The 20,877-nt window shown below is 33.3% G+C and overlaps 4 protein-coding genes across 4 annotated transcripts; 2 read left to right on the forward strand and 2 right to left on the reverse strand.

Annotated features, from left to right (window-relative positions):
- Positions 1-684: 684 nt before the first annotated feature.
- On the reverse strand, positions 685-1,357 carry LOC140438517 (dynein axonemal light chain 4). Its single transcript, XM_072528178.1, has 3 exons — positions 1,170-1,357; positions 979-1,062; positions 685-924 (listed from the first exon to the last, which is right to left on the reverse strand). The coding sequence occupies exons 1-3, from the start codon at positions 1,236-1,238 to the stop codon at positions 763-765; spliced, it is 315 nt and encodes a 104-aa protein (XP_072384279.1). The 5' UTR covers positions 1,239-1,357; the 3' UTR covers positions 685-762.
- Positions 1,358-3,496: 2,139 nt separating this feature from the next.
- On the forward strand, positions 3,497-5,323 carry Mul1 (Mitochondrial E3 ubiquitin protein ligase 1). The gene is made up of 4 exons (XM_072528179.1): positions 3,497-4,061; positions 4,213-4,350; positions 4,411-4,754; positions 5,102-5,323. Exons 1-4 carry the CDS (start codon positions 3,641-3,643, stop codon positions 5,219-5,221), a joined length of 1,023 nt encoding a protein of 340 aa, XP_072384280.1. The 5' UTR covers positions 3,497-3,640; the 3' UTR covers positions 5,222-5,323.
- Positions 5,324-6,732: 1,409 nt separating this feature from the next.
- On the reverse strand, positions 6,733-8,427 carry Ctu1 (Cytosolic thiouridylase subunit 1). Its single transcript, XM_072528180.1, has 5 exons — positions 8,269-8,427; positions 7,864-8,214; positions 7,485-7,673; positions 7,212-7,416; positions 6,733-7,090 (listed from the first exon to the last, which is right to left on the reverse strand). Exons 1-5 carry the CDS (start codon positions 8,311-8,313, stop codon positions 6,771-6,773), a joined length of 1,110 nt encoding a protein of 369 aa, XP_072384281.1. The 5' UTR covers positions 8,314-8,427; the 3' UTR covers positions 6,733-6,770.
- A 429-nt stretch (positions 8,428-8,856) lies between these two features.
- On the forward strand, positions 8,857-19,403 carry abs (ATP-dependent RNA helicase abstrakt). Its single transcript, XM_072528181.1, has 12 exons — positions 8,857-9,016; positions 9,073-9,186; positions 9,246-9,387; positions 10,005-10,140; positions 10,406-10,615; positions 10,837-11,127; positions 12,222-12,384; positions 14,814-14,945; positions 15,706-15,874; positions 15,939-16,088; positions 16,326-16,508; positions 19,193-19,403. Exons 1-12 carry the CDS (start codon positions 8,990-8,992, stop codon positions 19,327-19,329), a joined length of 1,854 nt encoding a protein of 617 aa, XP_072384282.1. The 5' UTR covers positions 8,857-8,989; the 3' UTR covers positions 19,330-19,403.
- The last annotated feature ends 1,474 nt before the right edge of the window (positions 19,404-20,877 follow it).

A 20,877-nucleotide genomic window follows, 5' to 3' on the forward strand; every position in this document is an offset into this window, starting at 1 on the left:
TGAAATTGGTATGTCCGAAGTACGATTTGTCACAGTTGCAGTCGGAATCGAAAGAAAAGAAAACACGTCATCCCTAGCACAAGTCATAAGCATGGGGCATAAAATAAAATTGAATAAAAACATTAAAAAATTGAAATAGAAGAGATGGTGCCCAAAGACTTCCAACACTATGGACACCAACTATAGAAAAAAAAAGAAACGTAGAAATCAAACATACAAGTAAACTAACAAATAAGACCCCGCCCACTTGCATGCGCACAGAACCAATCACCAGAAGCGCAGCAAAGAGTTTCATACTTAAAACTCACTCTGTATATATTAGTGGCTGTCAAGGTCTTTAGCCAGAAATTTGTTTTCGGATTTTTAAAATTATTTTTTAGTTCCGAATCCGTTTTTATGTCAGACCCCCTATTTTTTTTTATTTCTTATTCCTTCCATGCACCATATCTACTCTATTTCCGCCGTTTTAACTGTTATCTTATTTAATAAACTCTTCCTCATTTTCTCTTCTTACATACAAAGACATAAAAGTATGACAATGTAATTATTATTCCTTATATTTATATAGAAATCATGTCACACTTTCAAATATCGGTTTAGTATCCCATAATTCTTTATATTTTAAAAATAGTTATTCAACAACTTATTGTTACAACAATAATAACCCTTTGTAATTAAATACTATTGTTTATTATAAATTGGAAGGATATAAGGTTAAAAAATTATATAAATATGTACCAAAATAAGGTACCTATCTCAATATTAGCACTTCCAGATAACAATGGCTAAAGTACCGGCAAAAAACATATACAGTAAGTTGGAACATTCGTAAGATATTTCAAACCCAAAACCTTCCCCAACAACCACATGAAATGGAGGACCGAGTTTCTTATCCATCTCTTCTTTTATCATTTTTGCAGCTGCCTACAAACAAATTCTAATATTATTTAGAGCAATTTAAAAAATAATAAAATTTACCTCATTATTTGATGAATGTTTTTCACATGCAGTAACAACCAATTCCACTGATTCAATACGTTGTTCTTCCGGCATATCAGAATGCTAAAAAATCAGATTTAGTTTAAAACAATTATAAATAAGTGAAAACATTTTTTTAATCAAAATAGACAAGCCCCATTAGTTCGTTTAATCAATAATTTATGACTCACCCTTACGAGTGGATAGGTGTGAATAACTTTTTTTGAATCGTCTTCCTTCTTTTTTTCCTCTTCAGCCATATGAAAATGTTATTAAAACTATTTAACTGTATTAAAATATGTTTAAAAATATTTAAAATGCTTTTGTATATCCCGCGAATTTGTTTAGGAATTGTTTATGAACTGTCAAATTAACTAAACGTCAGACGTTGCTAGGCAACGGTTAAGCTAAGTTTATACGAGATGATGACTGTTGATCTTGATTATTTTAATGGACAAGGCCAAATGATATTTTCTTGGTTATTTAATTTCACAGCACACTCTCACCTAACAGTGCCAGTCGTGTGTGAAAAAGTAAAACAACAATTGACGTACTACCTAGTGGCAGGGTGCGTAACTATATATACTTCTTTTTATATAGAAATGAAGGTCTATTTTTCAATGTGCCTCCAGTAAGTTGTCGTTCGATCGTTTTCGTTGTCTGTATGGTCTGTGGATGTATGCAGATCGTCTTTTTGCCGTCTTTACTACTCTATTGACTTTGTATTGTATTGTATTTGTCATTGTCATTCGGCTATGATCGTTTAATTCCATAGATAAATAATATAGGTTCCGTTCTCGTTCTACCAAAGAATATACAAGAAGAATTGTAGACGCATAGTTGCAAATATCTTAGACAAGGTTTCTCTTTCTTTCCTTGTCTAAGGCACATATAGATGCGTCGATCGAGTTAGAATATGCGTCTATATTCTTGGATTTTGATTCTACTCTACTATTTCTTACCCAGTTCCTGATGTTCTCCACCTCGCATCTACGTCGTATATCTGTACTTTAGCCATCGAGCAAAAAGACAAAAGAGGGAATGTAAAGGTAGTGGGGGCAAAAATATTGTTAGACAGGAAGTGCCTTCTTGAGAGGCCACATTAAACAAGGAAAGAGAGACTCTTTCCTTGTTTAAGAAATAAAATTTAGTTAGGTTATGTTATTTCTGATGTTATTGTTTGTCCCAACTGTCACATGAAAGATTATTTGTATTTTCTATTGAAGTTTTTTAACAATTGCTTCACATTTTAGACTATTACTGTTATTATTTAATTAAAACTTTATTGTGTCCTAGTTTAAAAAAAAGTATTTTAAGTGTATTATGTATTAATATTATGTAATATTATTATTATCTAATATAACAAATAAATAGATAAATTAGAACCCCTACACCACTGTATGATTATTGTGAAGTGTCATGAAATTTAAATTTGGCGCATTCGCATTTCCGGATATGTCCGCCATCAGAGGCCACTTTTTTGGTCTCCTTTTCATAACGATTAGATTCCCTCTTTTGTCTTTTTGCTCGATGACTTTAGCTCTGTCCCATAATTAAACTTCCTTTTAAACTGCCATTAAAGTCAAACAGTCTTCCTTTCCTTGAGAAGACTTAATATTTTTATTTGTTTTATTATGGAATGAATGAATGAATGGAACACATTAAATGGAATAATAATGGAAACATGAAGAACTGACCAAAAAAGATCTTGTGTTCCAGATTGCATGGATACTACTAGCAAGCAATACCGTATTCCAAGTCTACGAAATTATATGTATATGTTTGATAAATGGCTGAATGCGCTAGTCATTTTAAAGAGAGGAGTATATATTCAAAGTTGGACATTAAGAGAACAGCCGTTCTAAGTTTGTTTTTACCATGACTAGGTAAGAAGACCAGGCTTGTATGCACATAAAACTTGGCACTATTTTTTTTCTTAGAATAACAAAACAATTATTTAAATACTGACAAGTTCGTATCACAACATTAAGAACACTAAATTATACTACAATTGTAATAATAATATGTCTTGTAACAAATGTAACATTTTTATAAATAAAGATTTTATTCTTTAAATTTTTTACCATGTCGGCATTTTAATGGAAATGAAAAATAAATATAACCTCAACATAACAAGAAACCCCAAATAGTATACGAAAAATATACATAATATCATATAGAATAAGGGTTTTCTGTTATTTTAGGATTATATTGATTTTCCCTTAGTTTAAAATGAGTTTACAATCATTATTACAATATTAGGTAATTTTACGTGCTTGTGAATTTACCGCCATGTATAAATATAGTTAATAGTTACGAACCCTGGCACTAGGTAATGCGCCAAGCGTCGTTTTACCTGTTAACACGGGAATAGCACTGCTAGGTGGGAGTGTGCTTTGACTCTAATGACATAAAGTGACAACGAACAACTCACAGAAACCAGACTAGCAGTGCCACCAAACGGAAGGGTGCCAAATAAAAACGTGCGTCGACTTTTGTTATTCGTTACCAATCTAGGTTTAATTTATCTGTGATTCAATGTGACATTTTGGATAATGTAATAATGTCTTCAAAATATTGGTTTGAAAAAAGTTTCAAAGTACAAAATTATAACGTTATAATTAAAAGTTAACAAAAGTGAAATTATAACAAAACTTTTACAATGGATTACCTGGCAGAAAGTATTGCCTTGGGAGTAGATTCCATCATTTTAGCTGTCTGTATAAGGCAGTATTACAAAAAGAAAAATGCCATGGCTTTAATACAAGGTGCTCCCTATTTAGAAATAAATAAAGACCTTAAAGAAATTGTAGAAACTCATCCAGACCATAAGTTATCCTATGTGGCAATTAGAGGAACAGTTAAAGCTCTAGGAAATCCCATAGTAAGCAATGCAAACCCTACAGTGACTGGTGTAGTTCAGGTATTAAAGATTAAAGAACATGTTATCCAAAGAAGTACAGCAGGGTTTTGGGCGGATTCTGAAAGAGTGATTCAAGAGGTTCACAATGTTATGCCTTTCGCTTTGGAAACTAGAGGTATCCAAATTGAAATTTGTGACCCACTTGGTGCTGAGGTTTTAGGTTTGTATTTTACTTGATCTATTTGGCATTGTCTAGAGGTTAAATATCTGTTTGTTTTCTAGATATGGATGTAATTTCTGATAATTTTTATTAAACATAAACTTGATCTATTTGGCATTTTCTAGAGGTTAAATATCTGTTTATTTTTTAGATATGGATGTAATTTCTGATAATTTCCACCCAACAGTGCCTAGTGTTATTGATCATATCTGGAGCTTTTTCGCTGGCATACGTCAAAGGGGGATTCAATCAACAGAAAAAATGCTCAGAACTGGTAGTGTAATAACAGGTATATTTTTAAATAGTTGTTAAACATTAAGAAGTCTAAAATTGTTTTTATATTTTAAAGGAATTGGAGAACTAGTTGCTGAAAAGGATGGCAATCTAAAACTACAACCTCCTACAGAGGGTGGACCGTTTTATCTAACAAATATGGGAGTTGTTTCGTTATTAAAAAAACTTAATAGTTCTAAATCAAACTATAGAATTATGTGTATAGTGTTTGGATCAATTGGCATAGTCATATCAGGTTTTATAGTTAAAAAATATTTAAGGATAAAAGCAGAAAAGGAAAGTCAAGAACAGCAAAGATCACAATTAGAACTGTCCAGAAAGGAAAGGAGGAGAAAAATTAGAGATGAAGATTTAAATGAAAATCAAATTTGTGTAGTTTGTAAGGAGAACCCCAAAGAAGTAAGCATATTATTTTTCTTTTGTTAGTATTATGCATGTCTTTATAATTTAAGACCTCTAAAATATCTATTTTTGGCACTTATGTTGAAAAAAAATAACACTTTTGTTTCTTTGACTAGGAAAAAGGAAGATATTCTTTCTTTATATTCATCTTGATTATCATAATAAAGAGTGAAAACACTTTCTTTTTACTTTATTGTGCTTTAAATGCCTTTAATTGTCTGCAAAACACACAATTTAAACCATTTATGTACTGAGGTCCTTGATAAAGTATTTTTTAAGATAATTCTCTAGTTAATTATTTTGTGCCATAAGCTTATACTTAATTTTAATGTTTCTTTTTTTAGATAATTCTATTACCTTGTGGTCATGTATGTTTGTGTGAAGATTGTGCATTAGGGATTAATGAATTCTGTCCAATTTGTCGATCCCACATCGAGAAAAAGAATGTTGCTTATGTTGCATAAATATTAAGTGACTCTTATTGTTTTATTGTACATATAAAAATTGGTTTTATTAGGTTTGTTGTTGTATTTATATAAAATAAAATTTAAAAATTCAAGTGTAAATATGCCTTCTGTTTCTTTAGACCCAGACCTCCTGTTTCACAACTTACTATGTGTATAGCAAATTAGATTTACCAAAAACGAAGTATTCTATCAGCATTTCAAATTTGTTTACCTGGATTTGCCTCTAAAGAAAAAGCAACATTGCTAGAAAATTTGTCTGCCTATTACTTCCATGATACTTCCCTTTTAGCAATAAAGGTTAAATATATGTTATGCTGTAACTGTAATACAATATCATCTTTGGAACCAAATGCTGAAGATGTCCACATAATGGAACATTGTAATAAATTTTTTTTTCCAAACATTTACAAATTCCTTGCAATTTTGGCAACTATCCCTGTCACAACAGCCAGTGTAGAACATTTGTTCTCAACAATGAAGCGAGTAAAAACTTTAACCAGAAATGAAAGACTCAGTTCATTAGCTCTTGTCTGTTCATTGGAATGTTACATAAAATCAGATGATATATTGGATGTTACAGCAAATAACAAAAATAGATGTTTACTTTTGTAACTACATACATGTATAATAAAGTTTTTCTTCAAACGTCAAATAATGATGACATTACTTATCTAACTTGATCCTGCCAAAGTTTGATGTCTCAGCCGGCAGCAGTTTTTTTCCCATTTCTTTACGGCGGAGGGAAAAATGTTGTCATGGCAACAATATGAAACATGTCACAAAGCAACAATACAAATGTCATTAACAACAATTAAATATCATTTTTATTTACAGTAATATTAAAAGTACAATTAGTTAATGAGGCATTTTCAAAATTGAAACCGTGCAAAAATGTTCCCGACTCTTGATACGCATTGGTAATTGTTGATGATACTGATGGTCGAGAACAACTTTCAGCAATCATTCCCGATGTTGGCGAATCATGAGGGTTTAAAATTTTTTGAGCATTATCATTCTTATCGGACTTGGAGGGCCCCAAACGTGCTACTGCATCATTAGCCGCGGACTCAATTTCGTTTAGGTTTTCCATTTTCGCACTAAATTTGCGGTTGCAACAACAATAAGCTGTCTTTAATAATTGCAAACAACTGTAACCAGGGAGACGCAAATCCCACCGACGACTTAATTATTTTAATTTCTAACATCTAGACGACTTTGATAGTTGTCACAGTTAATTTCAAGTAAAAATAGCTTATGAATTGTACTATTTATGGTTGAAAATTGCTACGTTTGAAGAAAAAATAGTATACTTTATTCGGCAAAGAAGCGACTTTTCTTGACTTGCCCTCTATTCTTATATCGGACGTGTCAAGAAAAGTCATGCTTCTCCGCCTCATAAAGTAATATACTATTATAGTACATGTTTAAGGATAGAATTTTAGATATACTTTTATATATTTTTTTCTGTCACTGAGACAGCAGGCAATGTACTAATGAACATAAAAACATAAATAAAAATAAGATTTATTTACAAAAAATACAATTGCTAAATCCTTAAATCCTCTATATCAATCCCATCCAATTTTACTGGCCTCAAATTTTGTTTTCCTGAACATAAACATTTTTTGTCTTCACTATCACCACACTGATCATCTTTTATATATGTTTTGTTAGCTTTCTCTTCATTTTCCTTTAGTATCCTCTTGACCTTACTCGATTTTCCAATACCCAACCTGGGTAATCCTTTGTTCAAACCCTCCAATAAAACACATGCTTTGCAGATTTCTTGAGAAGACACATACCCACAACGTGTGCAGTTCATCAGAGTTGGCATGTTTGCACTTTCATTTACTTTTATGGTCTCACCTAAAATATAAATATTTTTTAAAATGTTCTTCAATAACAATTACAATTGGTAAGAAAAAACGGAAAACTTCCAGTTAAATCTCCAAGCAGACTATTGATGGGAGAGAAATATATCAAGTACCTGAATGTATAATGTTCATAATTACAGCTGGGTCAATTTTTTCTAGATCCTTAAGCAAAACTCGTGCATGTCCTCTATATGCATTTGGTGCAAAAATACACTCTGTTGAAAAATAGATTAATTTTTTAAAATATGCATACATCACTATTTCCTTTTCATAGCAATATTTTAAAGGTTTTACCCTAGGAATACCATCTCCACTATCCTAAAATATGTCAAGAACTTTTAATAAAATAATTTCAACATTAAAATCAAATAAAAAATATTACTCACTGTTATAATTGATGTACATCTACTTAATCTAGCCAGATCACCTCTTAAAATGTTCATTAAAACAGTTTCTGCTATATCATCTGCATTATGTCCTGTTGCCAAATAATCTACTTTCAATAAGTTTGCTCCCCTGTCTAAGGCTTGTCTTCTAAACACACCACAAAATGTGCAATTATTCTTCCTTCCTATCTAAAAAAAACTACTTTATGAAAAGAAATACAACAAAAACATTAAGTAACACCCTATTGTATGTTTGAGAATCATATATACAAAGAAAAAGTACCATAGTCAAAATTATATTACACTAACAGTATTTTAGATGCATGAATATAGATTTTATGTATTCATCTGAGTTTTGTTATATTCTTAAATAACTAACCTCTGCAACAATTTCATCCATAGTCCACCCATAAAGATCCTTATATGACATAATCTTTAACGGCATTTCGTAATCATCACGATTTTGTTTTACAGTCTCTAAACTATCGTCTCTGTATCCAGTAATCCCTTCATCGATTGATAGAAGAACTAGATTTAAATTATAATGGTACTTTTCATTAAGTGTTTTTAACACATATGCTAGTACTGTCGAATCTTTTCCACCGGAGGCGGCAACCGCTACCGTTGTGTTAGGCCTGAATAATTTAGCTTTAGTAATTGTAAAGTGTACTTCATTTTCAAATGCCTCGAAAAAACATTCTTTGCACAAAACATCTGATGTTTTAGGTCTCTAAAAAAAGAAATATGTAATACTACACATGTGTCGTACAGTTTATATGCTTACTTTCAAAATAGCATTTTTACCACACTTGGCAGAACAGAGAGGCATTGTAGATATTTTATTTTAAATAAATGAAGTAAATTATACAATGTTTTGGACAAATTTAATACTTAGCTATAACCTCACTTTCTAAACATGTGTCAAATGAAGTTAGCTCTAGCTGTGTTGATGTTTAATGTTTATCACTCATAAATCACCGATAAATTAAACCTAGATTGGATAAAAGCAGAAATACATATTATCGTATAGAGGGTTTTTTGATACTTTAGGATTATATTGATATTCCCTTACTTTACAATCCTAGGTAATGTTACGTGTCTCTTGAATTTACCGCTATGTATTTAGATAGTTACGCACCCTGGCACTAGTGAATGCGCCAATCGTCGTTACCACAGGACTGGCACTGCTAGGTGAGAGTGTGTTGTGAATTTAAATAACCAAGAACATATGCAACTTACTGGATGCACATTTAAACACAGACAGAGTCATATCTACATAAAAGAAGAAGTATATGTAGTTACGCACCCTGGCACTAGACGATGCGCCAATCGTCGTTTTACTTGTTAACGGGACTGGCACTGCTAGGTGGTAGTGTGCTGTGCATATAAATAAATAGAAGCAGAGAAGTGCCAATACTTTATTGATAAAATACAAACATAAATAAAACGTAATGAGAACGATACGTTTAAAAATTAATTCAAATTAAATAAAACATTAAATCACAATGACTGATAGTGGACCCTCAGTAAAAGTAAGTTATGTTTAAATATATCTAATATAATAGTTACATTACATATAAAATTACAGAGATATCGACGGGAAGAAAATAGTAACTCTGATTCTGATGATAATTACGTCCCCTATGTACCAGTTAAGGAAAGAAAAAAACTGCAATTGTTAAAATTGGGTAGACTTGGACAGGTATATAAATTATTGTCAATTTTGTGAATACCCATCTTATGGGCTATACTATGTTTTAGTTAAAAGAAACAGAGCAGAATAAGCCAAAATCCTCAAGTGAAAACGAAACAAACGAAGATGAAGAAGAAGATGAAATTTGGGGAAGAAAGAATAACATTCCATTACTTGATCAACATACTGAATTAAGGAAGTTAGCTGAAGGTAAGTGTTTTTTCTCCTCTCTGAAAGCTGTATGTTCTACACTGGATCTATACAGCCGATTGGCTTATTGATAATACATAAATGTTTTACCACAGTATTTATTGCATTCTAAATTCCTTAGTTAACTCCATAATAACATGGTCCTTCTGAAACCCTATTTTACCCCTTCCTTTTAGTTTAAGTTATTGTGCTCTTTTTTAACTTTCACACATTTCTATACTTAATCATTTTCTCAACCCCTCAGGTTTCTGGTCACCTTTATCATCATAAAGTATTTTCAATGTTTTTGCCTATTTAAAATATTTGTTTAGATTTCAGACCATATTTTATTTTTATTTACTGGGTCTTTCTTTTCAATCATTTCCTTATTGCTTCGTGTATTGTTTTGTTTAGCTGTCTTCTACTTTTGATAGTTTTTTACTAATCTCATTTAGTATTCTGTCATGTTTGTGGTTTTTCTCTGAGATATTTAAATTGCTATACAAAATAACAAATGACAACATGTGGACTTTAATATATTTTATATTAGGTATATCTCTGATATATCTTCTATAGGTAATACATTTGTTAAAGTATCAACTACAGTAGCTGTTTATAACAAACATTTAAAATTTCAGCCAAGAAGGTAAGTGCTGTGGAGAAGCAATTAAAAAAGGAAGAAGAAATTTTGGAAATAGTTGCTGAAAAGAAAGCTCTTATGGGTGTATCTGAATTGGCAAAAGGCATACAATATAGAGATCCTATAAAAACAAGGTAATACCTCCTTTTTATTTATTTATTTATATGAAATTTTAAATTATAAAATTAAGTTGGTTACTTTTCATAATGCTAGGTAAATGGCAAACAAAAACATAAGTTATCTATACTTCTAGTAGATATAAAAGGAATGTCTTTTCAAGTGCTTATTAATGAGATTTTATACTTATTGCGATATTCTAAAAAAATTGTATTCTGTAAATATATTTGTCATGTTGTACATAAATGTTTTGTTAATAAACATATTTTTTACGCTTTTTAGTTGGCATCCTCCCAGATACATTTTACAGAGACCTGCTCAAGCACATGAAAAGTTAAGAACAAGTCTTCGCATTTTAGTTGAAGGGGATGAGATACCACCTCCCTTGAAAACATTCAAAGAAATGAAGCTGCATGAAGGTATTATTGCTGGATTGAAAGAGAAGCATATAAAGAAACCTACACCCATTCAGATACAAGGAATACCCACAGTGTAAGATGTATAAAATATTACATTGTTCTTCTGTCTAAAGTATTAAAACTCTTAATTTTAATATATTCCCTTTTTTAACTATTCTATATATCATAACGATTCCATTTTTACTTTATTGAATGTAACTAAATCAATATATCAAACAATTTTCAAAACCTATGTTTCATACATTATTTCAAGCAAATATCGGAATAATGTTCTGATTTTTAAAATGTTTGCAGATTATCTGGCAGAGACATGATTGGTATCGCATTTACAGGATCAGGAAAAACCTTGGTTTTCGTCCTACCTTTAATAATGTTCTGTCTAGAACAAGAGGTAAAGCTCCCTTTTATAAAAAACGAAGGCCCATATGGATTAATCATTTGCCCATCTAGAGAATTAGCAAAACAGACCTATGACATCATTCAGCATTATTCTAACAGTTTAAACAAACATGGTATGCCATTAATAAGAAGCTGTTTGGCTATTGGGGGAGTTCCTGTAACAGAAGCTTTAGAAGTCATTCAAAAGTATGTAGACACATATGTAAAAGATAAAAATTATTTTATTTTCATTTATGTATTTATATTTGTAAATTATTTTTTATAAAGTTAAGTAAGTACATTGTTCTGAAATTTTTGACATAACGTCATATCATTCCTCCTAAGTAGTGATGATATTTTTATTGAAAACAACTTAAAATAATCTGCTATGCAGATGACACAATACTACTCTCTAAAAGTGAAGATGATTTACAACATATGCTGCACCAATTTAATATAACCGCTAGAAAATTTAACATGTTAATTTCCCCAAAAGAGACAAAATGCATGGTGTTGTAATTGCAAATTCACTAAGATGTAAATTGGAGCTGGAAGGTCAGATAATAGAACAAGTTATGGAGTTTAAATATCTAGGCATTACATTATCTAGCTACAGAAAGCTCGAAACTGAAGTGGAAGATCAAGTGAATAGAACAAACGGCCTAAATGCCTAAATGAAACAATATGGAGAAATAAAAATATCAGAAAAAAAACGAAAGGCAGAATTTATAAAACTGTCATCAGACTAATAATGACATCGGCAGCAGAAACATGATCTGATGAGGAGAGGGCAAAAAGAATGTTAAAAACAGCAGAGGTGAAAACACTTAGAAAAATTGATGGTAAGACACTATGGGACAAAGCTAGAAGTACAGAAATACTTCATACATGCAAGGTGGAGAACATCAAGGACCAGGTAAGAAATAGAAGAGTAGAATGGAACGATTATATAAGCCGAATGACAACAAATAGAGTAGTAAAGACGGATCCCGGAAGGCCCACGCTGACTACATATAGCGCAGATACCTGAGGAAGATCATCAGTGGTTGGCTGTAACGATACAAGTTTACATCTGTATTGGCTGCCACATAATGATGCTTGCACTCCTTTATTTTTGCCATTGGTTCTTATTCCTTGTGTGTCTTGAGATAATTTGTATTAATCACGACACTCTCGGCCCAACATACAAGTAAGAAAAAAAACATAAAGAGATAAGAAAAAAGTGAAAATTTCTCAGAATTGTATTTTTTATACATTCTTCTTAGAATTGTAAAATAATATTTGAATTTTTCCTATCATAGAGGTGTCCATATAATGGTGGCTACACCAGGTCGTCTAATGGATATGCTAGAAAAGAAAATCGTCAAATTAACAGTGTGTAGATATCTTTGTATGGATGAAGCAGACAGAATGATAGATTTGGGGTTTGAGGAGGATGTTCGAACAATTTTTTCTTATTTTAATGTAAGTAAAACCTTCAAATTTTTAACTTAGTACCTAGATTATGTTAACATATGCATACATACAGTTGATATGAGGTCTACTCGAGGTAACTGCCGTACTATGTCGTTTTTTTAAGTATATTTTTGTAATGCATTACTCAATAATTTCCAAGTTTTAATATAGATGGAGCCACTAATAACGAAACTATTCGATTTAGATACTAGCAGCCTTCAAATGTCACCTGTCAAAATTGGAACTCGAATTGGATCATTAGTTTAAGAGTTTCATTGGTTAAAGTGAGTCTACTTTTACAAATTTTAAAACAAAAGCAAAGCAATGGATTGATAAGTATTATTTGGACTTTGTTCTACTGTAAACATTGATTAAGAGGTAATATGCTGACTAAAAAACCGGTCGTACAAACACAAATGATGCTGAGCTCTCTGGTTGCCCAAATTCGGCAGTTGTCCTGAAAAACATAATATATATATATATATATATATATATATATATATATATATATATATATATATATATATATATATATATATACCATACATTTTGGAGACGGCTATTGCCGTCTTTCTCATCGTTCTCCTCCGCCAATCTCCCGGTCCAAGGCGTGCTCCTTCTCCAAACCTCTCGATTCAATCGCTCTTTTAATTCCTTCATTCCATGAGCGTCGAGGTCTACCTCTTTTTCTTCTTCCAGGGGGCTATTTCTTATAGATTCGTTGGTATTCCTTTCCAGCCTTGATGTTCTGGCACTTCTTCTCAAATAATCCATTTCAACTGCCAACAATCTTCTCTTCAGGTCTGCATTAATTGTCCATACTTCAGACCCATAACAAAGAACTGATTCAACCATGGTTTGATCTATTCTTTTTTTGTTTCTTTTGGAAATGTTGCAATCCCGCCACAAGGTTCACACATCCTACAATTTTACGTCCCTGATTAATTCGGTGTTTAATTTCGGTTTCTCCTAAGCCGTTCTTATCAATGAGTGCACCGAAATATCCCCTTGTTTGATTTCCACGTCCTCGTCTATCAACACTTCAAACCTTGCATCTGAATTGATAACTAAATATTCTCTTTTCTTCATGCTGACTTGTAACCTTCATTTTACATATTCTCTGTATAGACGCTTTATCATAAATTCTAGATCATAAGAATCTTGAGCTAGGACAACTTGGTCATCCGCAACGTTCAGGGAGAACAGTATGTCATTTCCTATGGAGATTCCCATTCCCTGGCAGTGGTTTGTCCAATTTTGGAGGTCTGCCTCAGTATATAAATTAAACAGTAAAGGGTGACATACTGCATCCTTGTCTTAGTCCTTTAGTTACTTTTTTTGGCTCTAATAGTCTATTTCCGATTTTTAGGTAAGTAGTGTTATCTCTGTATACTTCTGTGATTATTCCTAAAAGGTATATCTTGGAACTGTATCATCTTGCCTTTTCTAGGTCGGTGAAGGCTAGATGTACTTCGGTACCAACCGCTATTCTTTTTTCTATTAATTGTTGGAGTATAAACAAGTTATCAGAAATAGCAGATGCTAAAAAATCAATGGAGAGAAGACAGAATTCTTGGATCAAGGATCTACGCCAACGTCTCGGCAAAATCAGCCGAAATCTTCAGAGCTACTATTTCATGTGTAATAAATTGTATCGTCAAACTTCCAGGCAGACAACGCAATAATAATAATAAGAAAGTGTATTTACCATTTTGTATGAATGTTTGTCATGGAAGGTGTCACGATTTTTCACATTCGATCAAAAACCATAATGCTTTGACGATCCGCGTTATTTGGAAACATCTAGATTTTCTACTGGTTAGAACAACGTAATCCATGAAGATGGCCACTAGCAATAATGTTAATTGGCTCTAACTTTAATAACTCTCGGAAATGATCATCATCAGATGGCGTTGCAGCCTTCCGTATCTAAACATCCTTCATCCTTCCTTGTTGAGTGTCTATCTTATCCATCTGCTCACTCCAATTTTTTTCAAATCTTTCTCTACATCAAACAGATACCTGAACTTAAGTCGTCCTCTTCCCCTTCTGAGTACCTTGTATAGTTAACTCCCAGAAATACCCCTTTAATATTGCAAGTAATTAATTTTTGTGCTCAAGGGTGCATGAAAACTGCCTCAGTTCGATCAAAATTGCCTTTGACAGTCAATCAAGCTGCAATGAAGGCGCTGAAGACTACAACTGGTAAGTCAGTAATAGCTTGGAACTGCAACTAGTAAGGCACAACAAAGTAACTTAATCAAGGGTGTTAAGGCATGAAGGAATTACTGGTAACGAGATTGCTGAAAAAAACCCAAAATGAACCCTTTGAAAACTATAATATACCAACTACCTTCTTCATCCGGTTTATTTGTTATTACACTGACTCGTTTTCATTATTTTGTTCAAATATTACTAAAAACTTCAATATTTTGCAGGGTCAAAGACAAACACTGCTCTTTTCTGCAACTATGCCGAAGAAAATCCAGAACTTTGCAAGATCGGCCTTGGTAAAGCCCATTACTATTAACGTGGGACGAGCTGGAGCTGCTTCTATGAATGTAGTGCAAGTAAGTGTTTTTTTTTTTTTTGTTGATAAAATATATTAAACTTTTAAAATTTTTTGGTTAAGGTAAGAATTAATCTGAATTAAGTAATATAAGGACTATAAATGTTATATATTTTCCATTTTATTAATCAATAGTCTGTAAACCCTCCTCTAGCACTATATAAAGCTTGACATCTGCGACGCATTCTTGTTATCAAGTTTTCACAAAATCTTGACATGTGTATGGCCAATTGCTCTAAATTTTCGATCGTTACTTGTCATTATCTATTATGTTATCCTCCTTCCTAAAAAGTTCCAAACTTGCTCTATAGGATTCATATCCGGAGGACGTGCAGGCCTATTCATTCTGTGAATTGCTAAAAGTACATTAACTGTTCGAAAATTATCATCTATTGCAAGAAAATGTACGAGTTGTTGGAGAAATCGCACAATAATGGGTAGAATAACCAAGCTCCCTATAGCAAGGAGATAAATATGACAATAAAAAACAAAATATTCAGATTTTTAAAGAAAACTTTTTATACAGTGTTTATTTCAAAAATATAATATATTGATTTAATACAAAAAAGTCTTAAATATTGATGTTTCGTCAGTTACTTCGGTCATACTAATATTCGATGCTGTTGTACAAAAAGGCTGTACATATGTGAAGTTATGAAAATAATTATATAGCTGTAAAATGATATTAGCTGGTTCAACCCGCCGCAATAGACGTTTCACATCAATAATACACCACTTAATTCTTTAATCTTACATTTTAGGAAGTTGAGTATGTTAAACAAGAAGCAAAAATAGTATATCTCTTGGAATGTTTACAAAAAACACCGCCTCCTGTGTTGATTTTCGCAGAGAAGAAACAAGATGTCGACGCCATCCACGAGTATCTGCTTCTGAAAGGAGTAGAGGCTGTAGCAATTCACGGTGGAAAAGGTGAGTATTTTGTGTTACATGTCAAGATATTTCTTGTGTTTTAATTATTATTTCAACTTTTTAGATCAAGAGGAGCGATCCAGATCTGTGGAAGCCTTTAGGAAACAAGAGAAAGATGTACTCGTAGCGACAGATGTAGCTTCCAAAGGTTTAGATTTTCCTGATATCCAACATGTAATTAACTATGACATGCCTGATGACGTAGAAAATTATGGTAATACCTTGTTAATATATATTTCTCTTTTTTTTTCTGAAGACTAGCTATAACATTTTTCAATTCAATAAATCGTTTGTTGCGCCAAATGTATGCAATTTACACTACATTTTATGCTTACTCCCAAGTTGAAATTTTTTCGCATCTATAAGTGTCTTTTCTCAAGCATTTTGATAATATTTTATCAATTTTGTACTTGGTTAATTACAATATATTAAAGAATTTTTTATTTTTTAGTTCACAGAATCGGTCGTACTGGTAGATCAGGTAACAAGGGATTGGCGACCACGTTCATCAATAAATCCAACGATGAATCAGTTCTGCTGGATCTCAAACATTTATTGATGGAAGCGAAACAAAAAGTTCCTACATTCCTCGCCGAGCTGTGTTCAGAAAGTGAAAAATATTTGGCTCTGGGAGGTAAGAAATGCGTATTGTATTGCATAAATAAGTTGAATATAAGTAGGTTTTTGAAATGCAATTATTTTGTATTTGTTTATGGAGAATTGTGCAAATTTTTAATATCAACTTTAAATTTTAATTAATTCATTCATAATTTTAACTTAAAAAAAAAGCCAGAAAACTACAAAGGTAAAAACTTAAATACTACGCTAAAACTTACAACTAAAATTTTATAAGTCCTAATAAATCAGAGGATAAGTTTAGCAACAGGGTTTTCGTAGTGGAAGGTCGTGTACTGATGTAATATTCGTTATAAAGCAAATTACTGAGAAATCACTAAAGTATAATAGACTATACCCTGGCCGCTTAAAACATGGAATCCAAGGTCGCATGATCACTCAATGCAAGCATCGACAGGCGCTCGAAACTAGACCTTATGGGAAACTGTTTACACCGTCATTATTTGTGTCATGATACTATAACTTAAATGTTTTATGTATCATGATTTGTGTTTTACTTTTGCTGGCTGGTAACAGTAACCACATAAGCAGAATAGAGACCCGTGTCGTCAAAATAGCATTGCAATGAGTGCGTGCCCTCCAAATACTAAGACCTGGCAGGACCCTGGGCTACCTATCTCTCGACATACGCCCGTAGCGAAACCTCTGCCCCTACGAGTCCGACACCAAAGTGAAGGTGCCACGGGGCGCGTACCAAAGACGTCCCGTGGGTCCCCCGTGGGGGTACCCCGTAGGGTTACCACGACACGTCTAGCACACGCGACCCGCGGGGGCTCCACCTTCCCCGTAGTACCTGTGTTGTGAGTACCTTGCCTACCCGTTACTCCCACACTACGGGCGGGTAGGTTCGGCAGGCGGAGGAATTTCCACCTCACACGTAGACAGGTCGCCGCCGAGGATCTCTCCTCTACCACTCTTGGATCTCCCGGTGGGTACGTGCCGGGACACCTACACCACTCCTGACCGCCGTCAGGAGCGGTATATCCACACCCCTCCTGACCGAGGTCAGGAGAGGTATTTACGGGCCCAGCTCGTTCAACCTCACCAGGCTCTTTTGGAATGGGAGTAGAGTGGTCCCACGAGTAGTCTCGTCTCGGATACTAGGAATGTAGACCGGTGACCGTGTCGCCGAAGCGACCGTGTGCGTTTCTACCAACCCGACACCTCAAACGACGGCTCTCCACCTCCCTATTCCTACCCATTAGTCGCCTCTTACGACAGGCAGGGCTTTCTGACCCCGGCCGTATTCTTATCTCCGCGAGCCGGACGGAGCGTCAAAATAGCAAGAGACAAGTCACCAATCGGCAGAAGAAGTATCGGACGACCACGCAAAAGATGGAGTGACAACCTTCCATAGAGGTATTAACCCGCCAATGAACAAGCAGAGTTGCTTATAAAGAAGAAGATAATTTTTACTTTAAAAATTCTAACCTCAAAATTTTTAAAACTTTGGACCACAGTATAGATAACAACAAGTTGTTGTCTATACTGTGTTTGGACTTTCAAAATGTTTTTAATAGCTTATTCTGTCCTTTTTCTTCTCAAATAATCGTTAGCTAACCACTTTAATCCACTAACTAATCACCAACTAACAACATCCTAGAGATTCCATATATCCCATATAAATATATACAATTTTACAATTCATTCTTTTTATCTCCACTGAATATTATCATCATTCTTGTCCATCACACATCACTATCTCATCAATTATTCTCCACTCCCCGTTTACCTACACACCACATGCCCAATAAACTTCTTTCTTTCTTATATTTTGATTTTTCAACCTTTATTTTCATACTATAACAAGTCTTATTTTAAGACATTAATCGGATCCCTTGGCCACTCAGATAACCTTTAATTTTTATATCAAAACTTATCAATTTTATATCACTAGATACAAATATATGTACACTGTATCCATTAAATTATTAAATACTTTATGATTCAACCTTTCTATAATAAACATTTTTTTGTATTTAGAACCAGTTACTAGATCTAGGCAACCATCCTTACAAATATAGTTCCAACTCATATCTCTTTAAACAACGCTTTCTGTCTGTTTTTGTTGTTCTTTTATATCTAATAAGAGTAGAAGTCTGTATTATATTCAGATGATTTTGCCATTAGTTGTATACCTATAATTCGTTTATTAATTAATTCGTATTTGATAAATTTAATACATTATGATTTTGATGACACATGTCAAAAGTCATCTATCTAAGATAAGATTATTAAAATGTTGTTGAATCACTTGAATCACCTTCGTAGAAGCGGAAAGGAAGGACTTTATGCCGTAACCACAGAATAAATAACAATCAGAATGCCCACTCTCAGAATTGAGAAATTTGTGACAAGCTACGACAGAACTGTAATTTAAATTTTTAGAGATTAATAATTTAGTAAATTTGAAATAATTTAATCTATTCTTCAACTAAAACTACGAATAAAATAGTGCATATTGTGTCTATGGTTGCCGTCAATAAATTAAACCGGGTTAATTTTTCTATTTACATCAGATAAAATTTCACTGAACAACACTGGTCCGTTTAAAACATGGCTGATTCCGTCTGCGCGTACTTATCTTGACCAGCAGAGTGGGCATTCTGATTGTTTATTATTCTGTGCTGTACGAATGACAATGCTTTTTCTAAACATTTATCAATGTTTTTAATGTTTTAGGAGAACACGGTTGCAGTTATTGTGGTGGTCTTGGACACAGAATTACAGATTGTCCCAAACTCGAGGCTCTTCAAAATAAACAGGCTTCAAACATTGGACGAAGAGATTATTTGGCCAATACAGCTGCGGATTATTAAAGAAAGAAAATTTAAAAGTGTTGTAAGATATGTAAATATACTAGTTTTATTAAAAATACATTCATTTTTTTTAACTGAGTAATAATTACTTTTAACTACCCACATACATTTTACCTTTATCTAGATACATATCATAAAAATATGGTGATCTCTTTCTTTAAGTGTCATGTTCTCCAAGGGCGTTGACAACCAATTGCATGATCTGGCAGTAATATAACCCAAAAAAGAATGATTAAATTTTCTTGAATCGCATTAGATATGACGCGGATTTTGGGAACCACATATATGGTACTCAAAAGTGTCTAAAACGCGGTAAATAAAAACATTGTTATAGGCGCTTAAAAATGCTTTAGTGATAACAGAATTCGATAGATGCAGAGTTAACAAAGAAAGAAACGAAAGACAAAAAAGAACAAACAAATTGGACCTGGAAAAACTGATTCAGGAATGTAAAGAGAAGTTCGAAGAAGAAGTCGCAAATGACTTAAGGACGGTAGAACTGCACTCCATAGAGGGCAAATGGAATAATATCAAAACAGCAGTACTGACAGCGGCAGCGTCTATCCTGGAAAACAAGAAAAAGGCGATGAGTACGGTTCGATGATGAGTGTAGACAAGCAATAGAAGAAAGAAAGAACACGGGAAAAACGAACATCATTTGAAGTCGCAAGACGGAAAGCAGACAAGATATGTAGAAATAAAAAAAGAGCCTATGAAAATGGACAAATAGAAAAAATGGAAGATAATTTCAAAAACAAGGAAATTAGAGGGGCTTACGAATACCGAAAAAAGATAAAAAGTGAGTATAAACCTCAAACAAGTCTATGTAAAGATGAAAGTGGGCAAATAATTAGTGACCAAGTGACCAGAAAGTCACTGAAACCTGGAAGCATTACTTTCAGACCCTACTTGGTACACATGGAAGGAAGAGGAAGTTCTCGAAGCTATTAAGGCCCAGAAAAACAATAAAGCAAGAAGAGAAAATACCCGACGACTGGAAGAAAAGTATAGTATGCCCGATCTATAAAAAAAGAGACAAACTCCAGTGCAAAAGCAACCGTGGAATTTCTCTACTATGTACAGCATATAAAGTCCTCACGTATATTATAAACCAGCGGCTCCAACCACTAGCAGAAAATATTATTGGAGAGTATCAGACGGGCTTCCGACGGGGAAGATCGTCACTGGATCAAATATTTATAGTCAAAACAGATCTAGAGTAAATCATGGTAACATAACATTGATATTCACAACGTGTTTGTAGACTTCAAACAGGAATACGACTCAGTCAAAAGGACCAAACTCTACAATATATTTACTGCATTGGCAATACCACACAAGCTAATTAGACTTATTAAAGCCACAATGGATGTAATTTAGACATGTGTACGAATACAAAACCACCGGACAGACTTTTTCAAAATTTCACAGGGAGATGGGCTGGCCCCAACTTTGTTTAACCTGGCACTGGAGTATGTGGTTAGGCAAATGCAAACTGGACGAGGAAACCTACTGAATAACCGTACGGCTCAACTGGCCGCTTATGCC

This window comes from Diabrotica undecimpunctata, chromosome 4 (genome assembly GCF_040954645.1).
Source record: "Diabrotica undecimpunctata isolate CICGRU chromosome 4, icDiaUnde3, whole genome shotgun sequence".
Classification (NCBI taxonomy): Eukaryota; Metazoa; Arthropoda; class Insecta; order Coleoptera; family Chrysomelidae; genus Diabrotica; species Diabrotica undecimpunctata.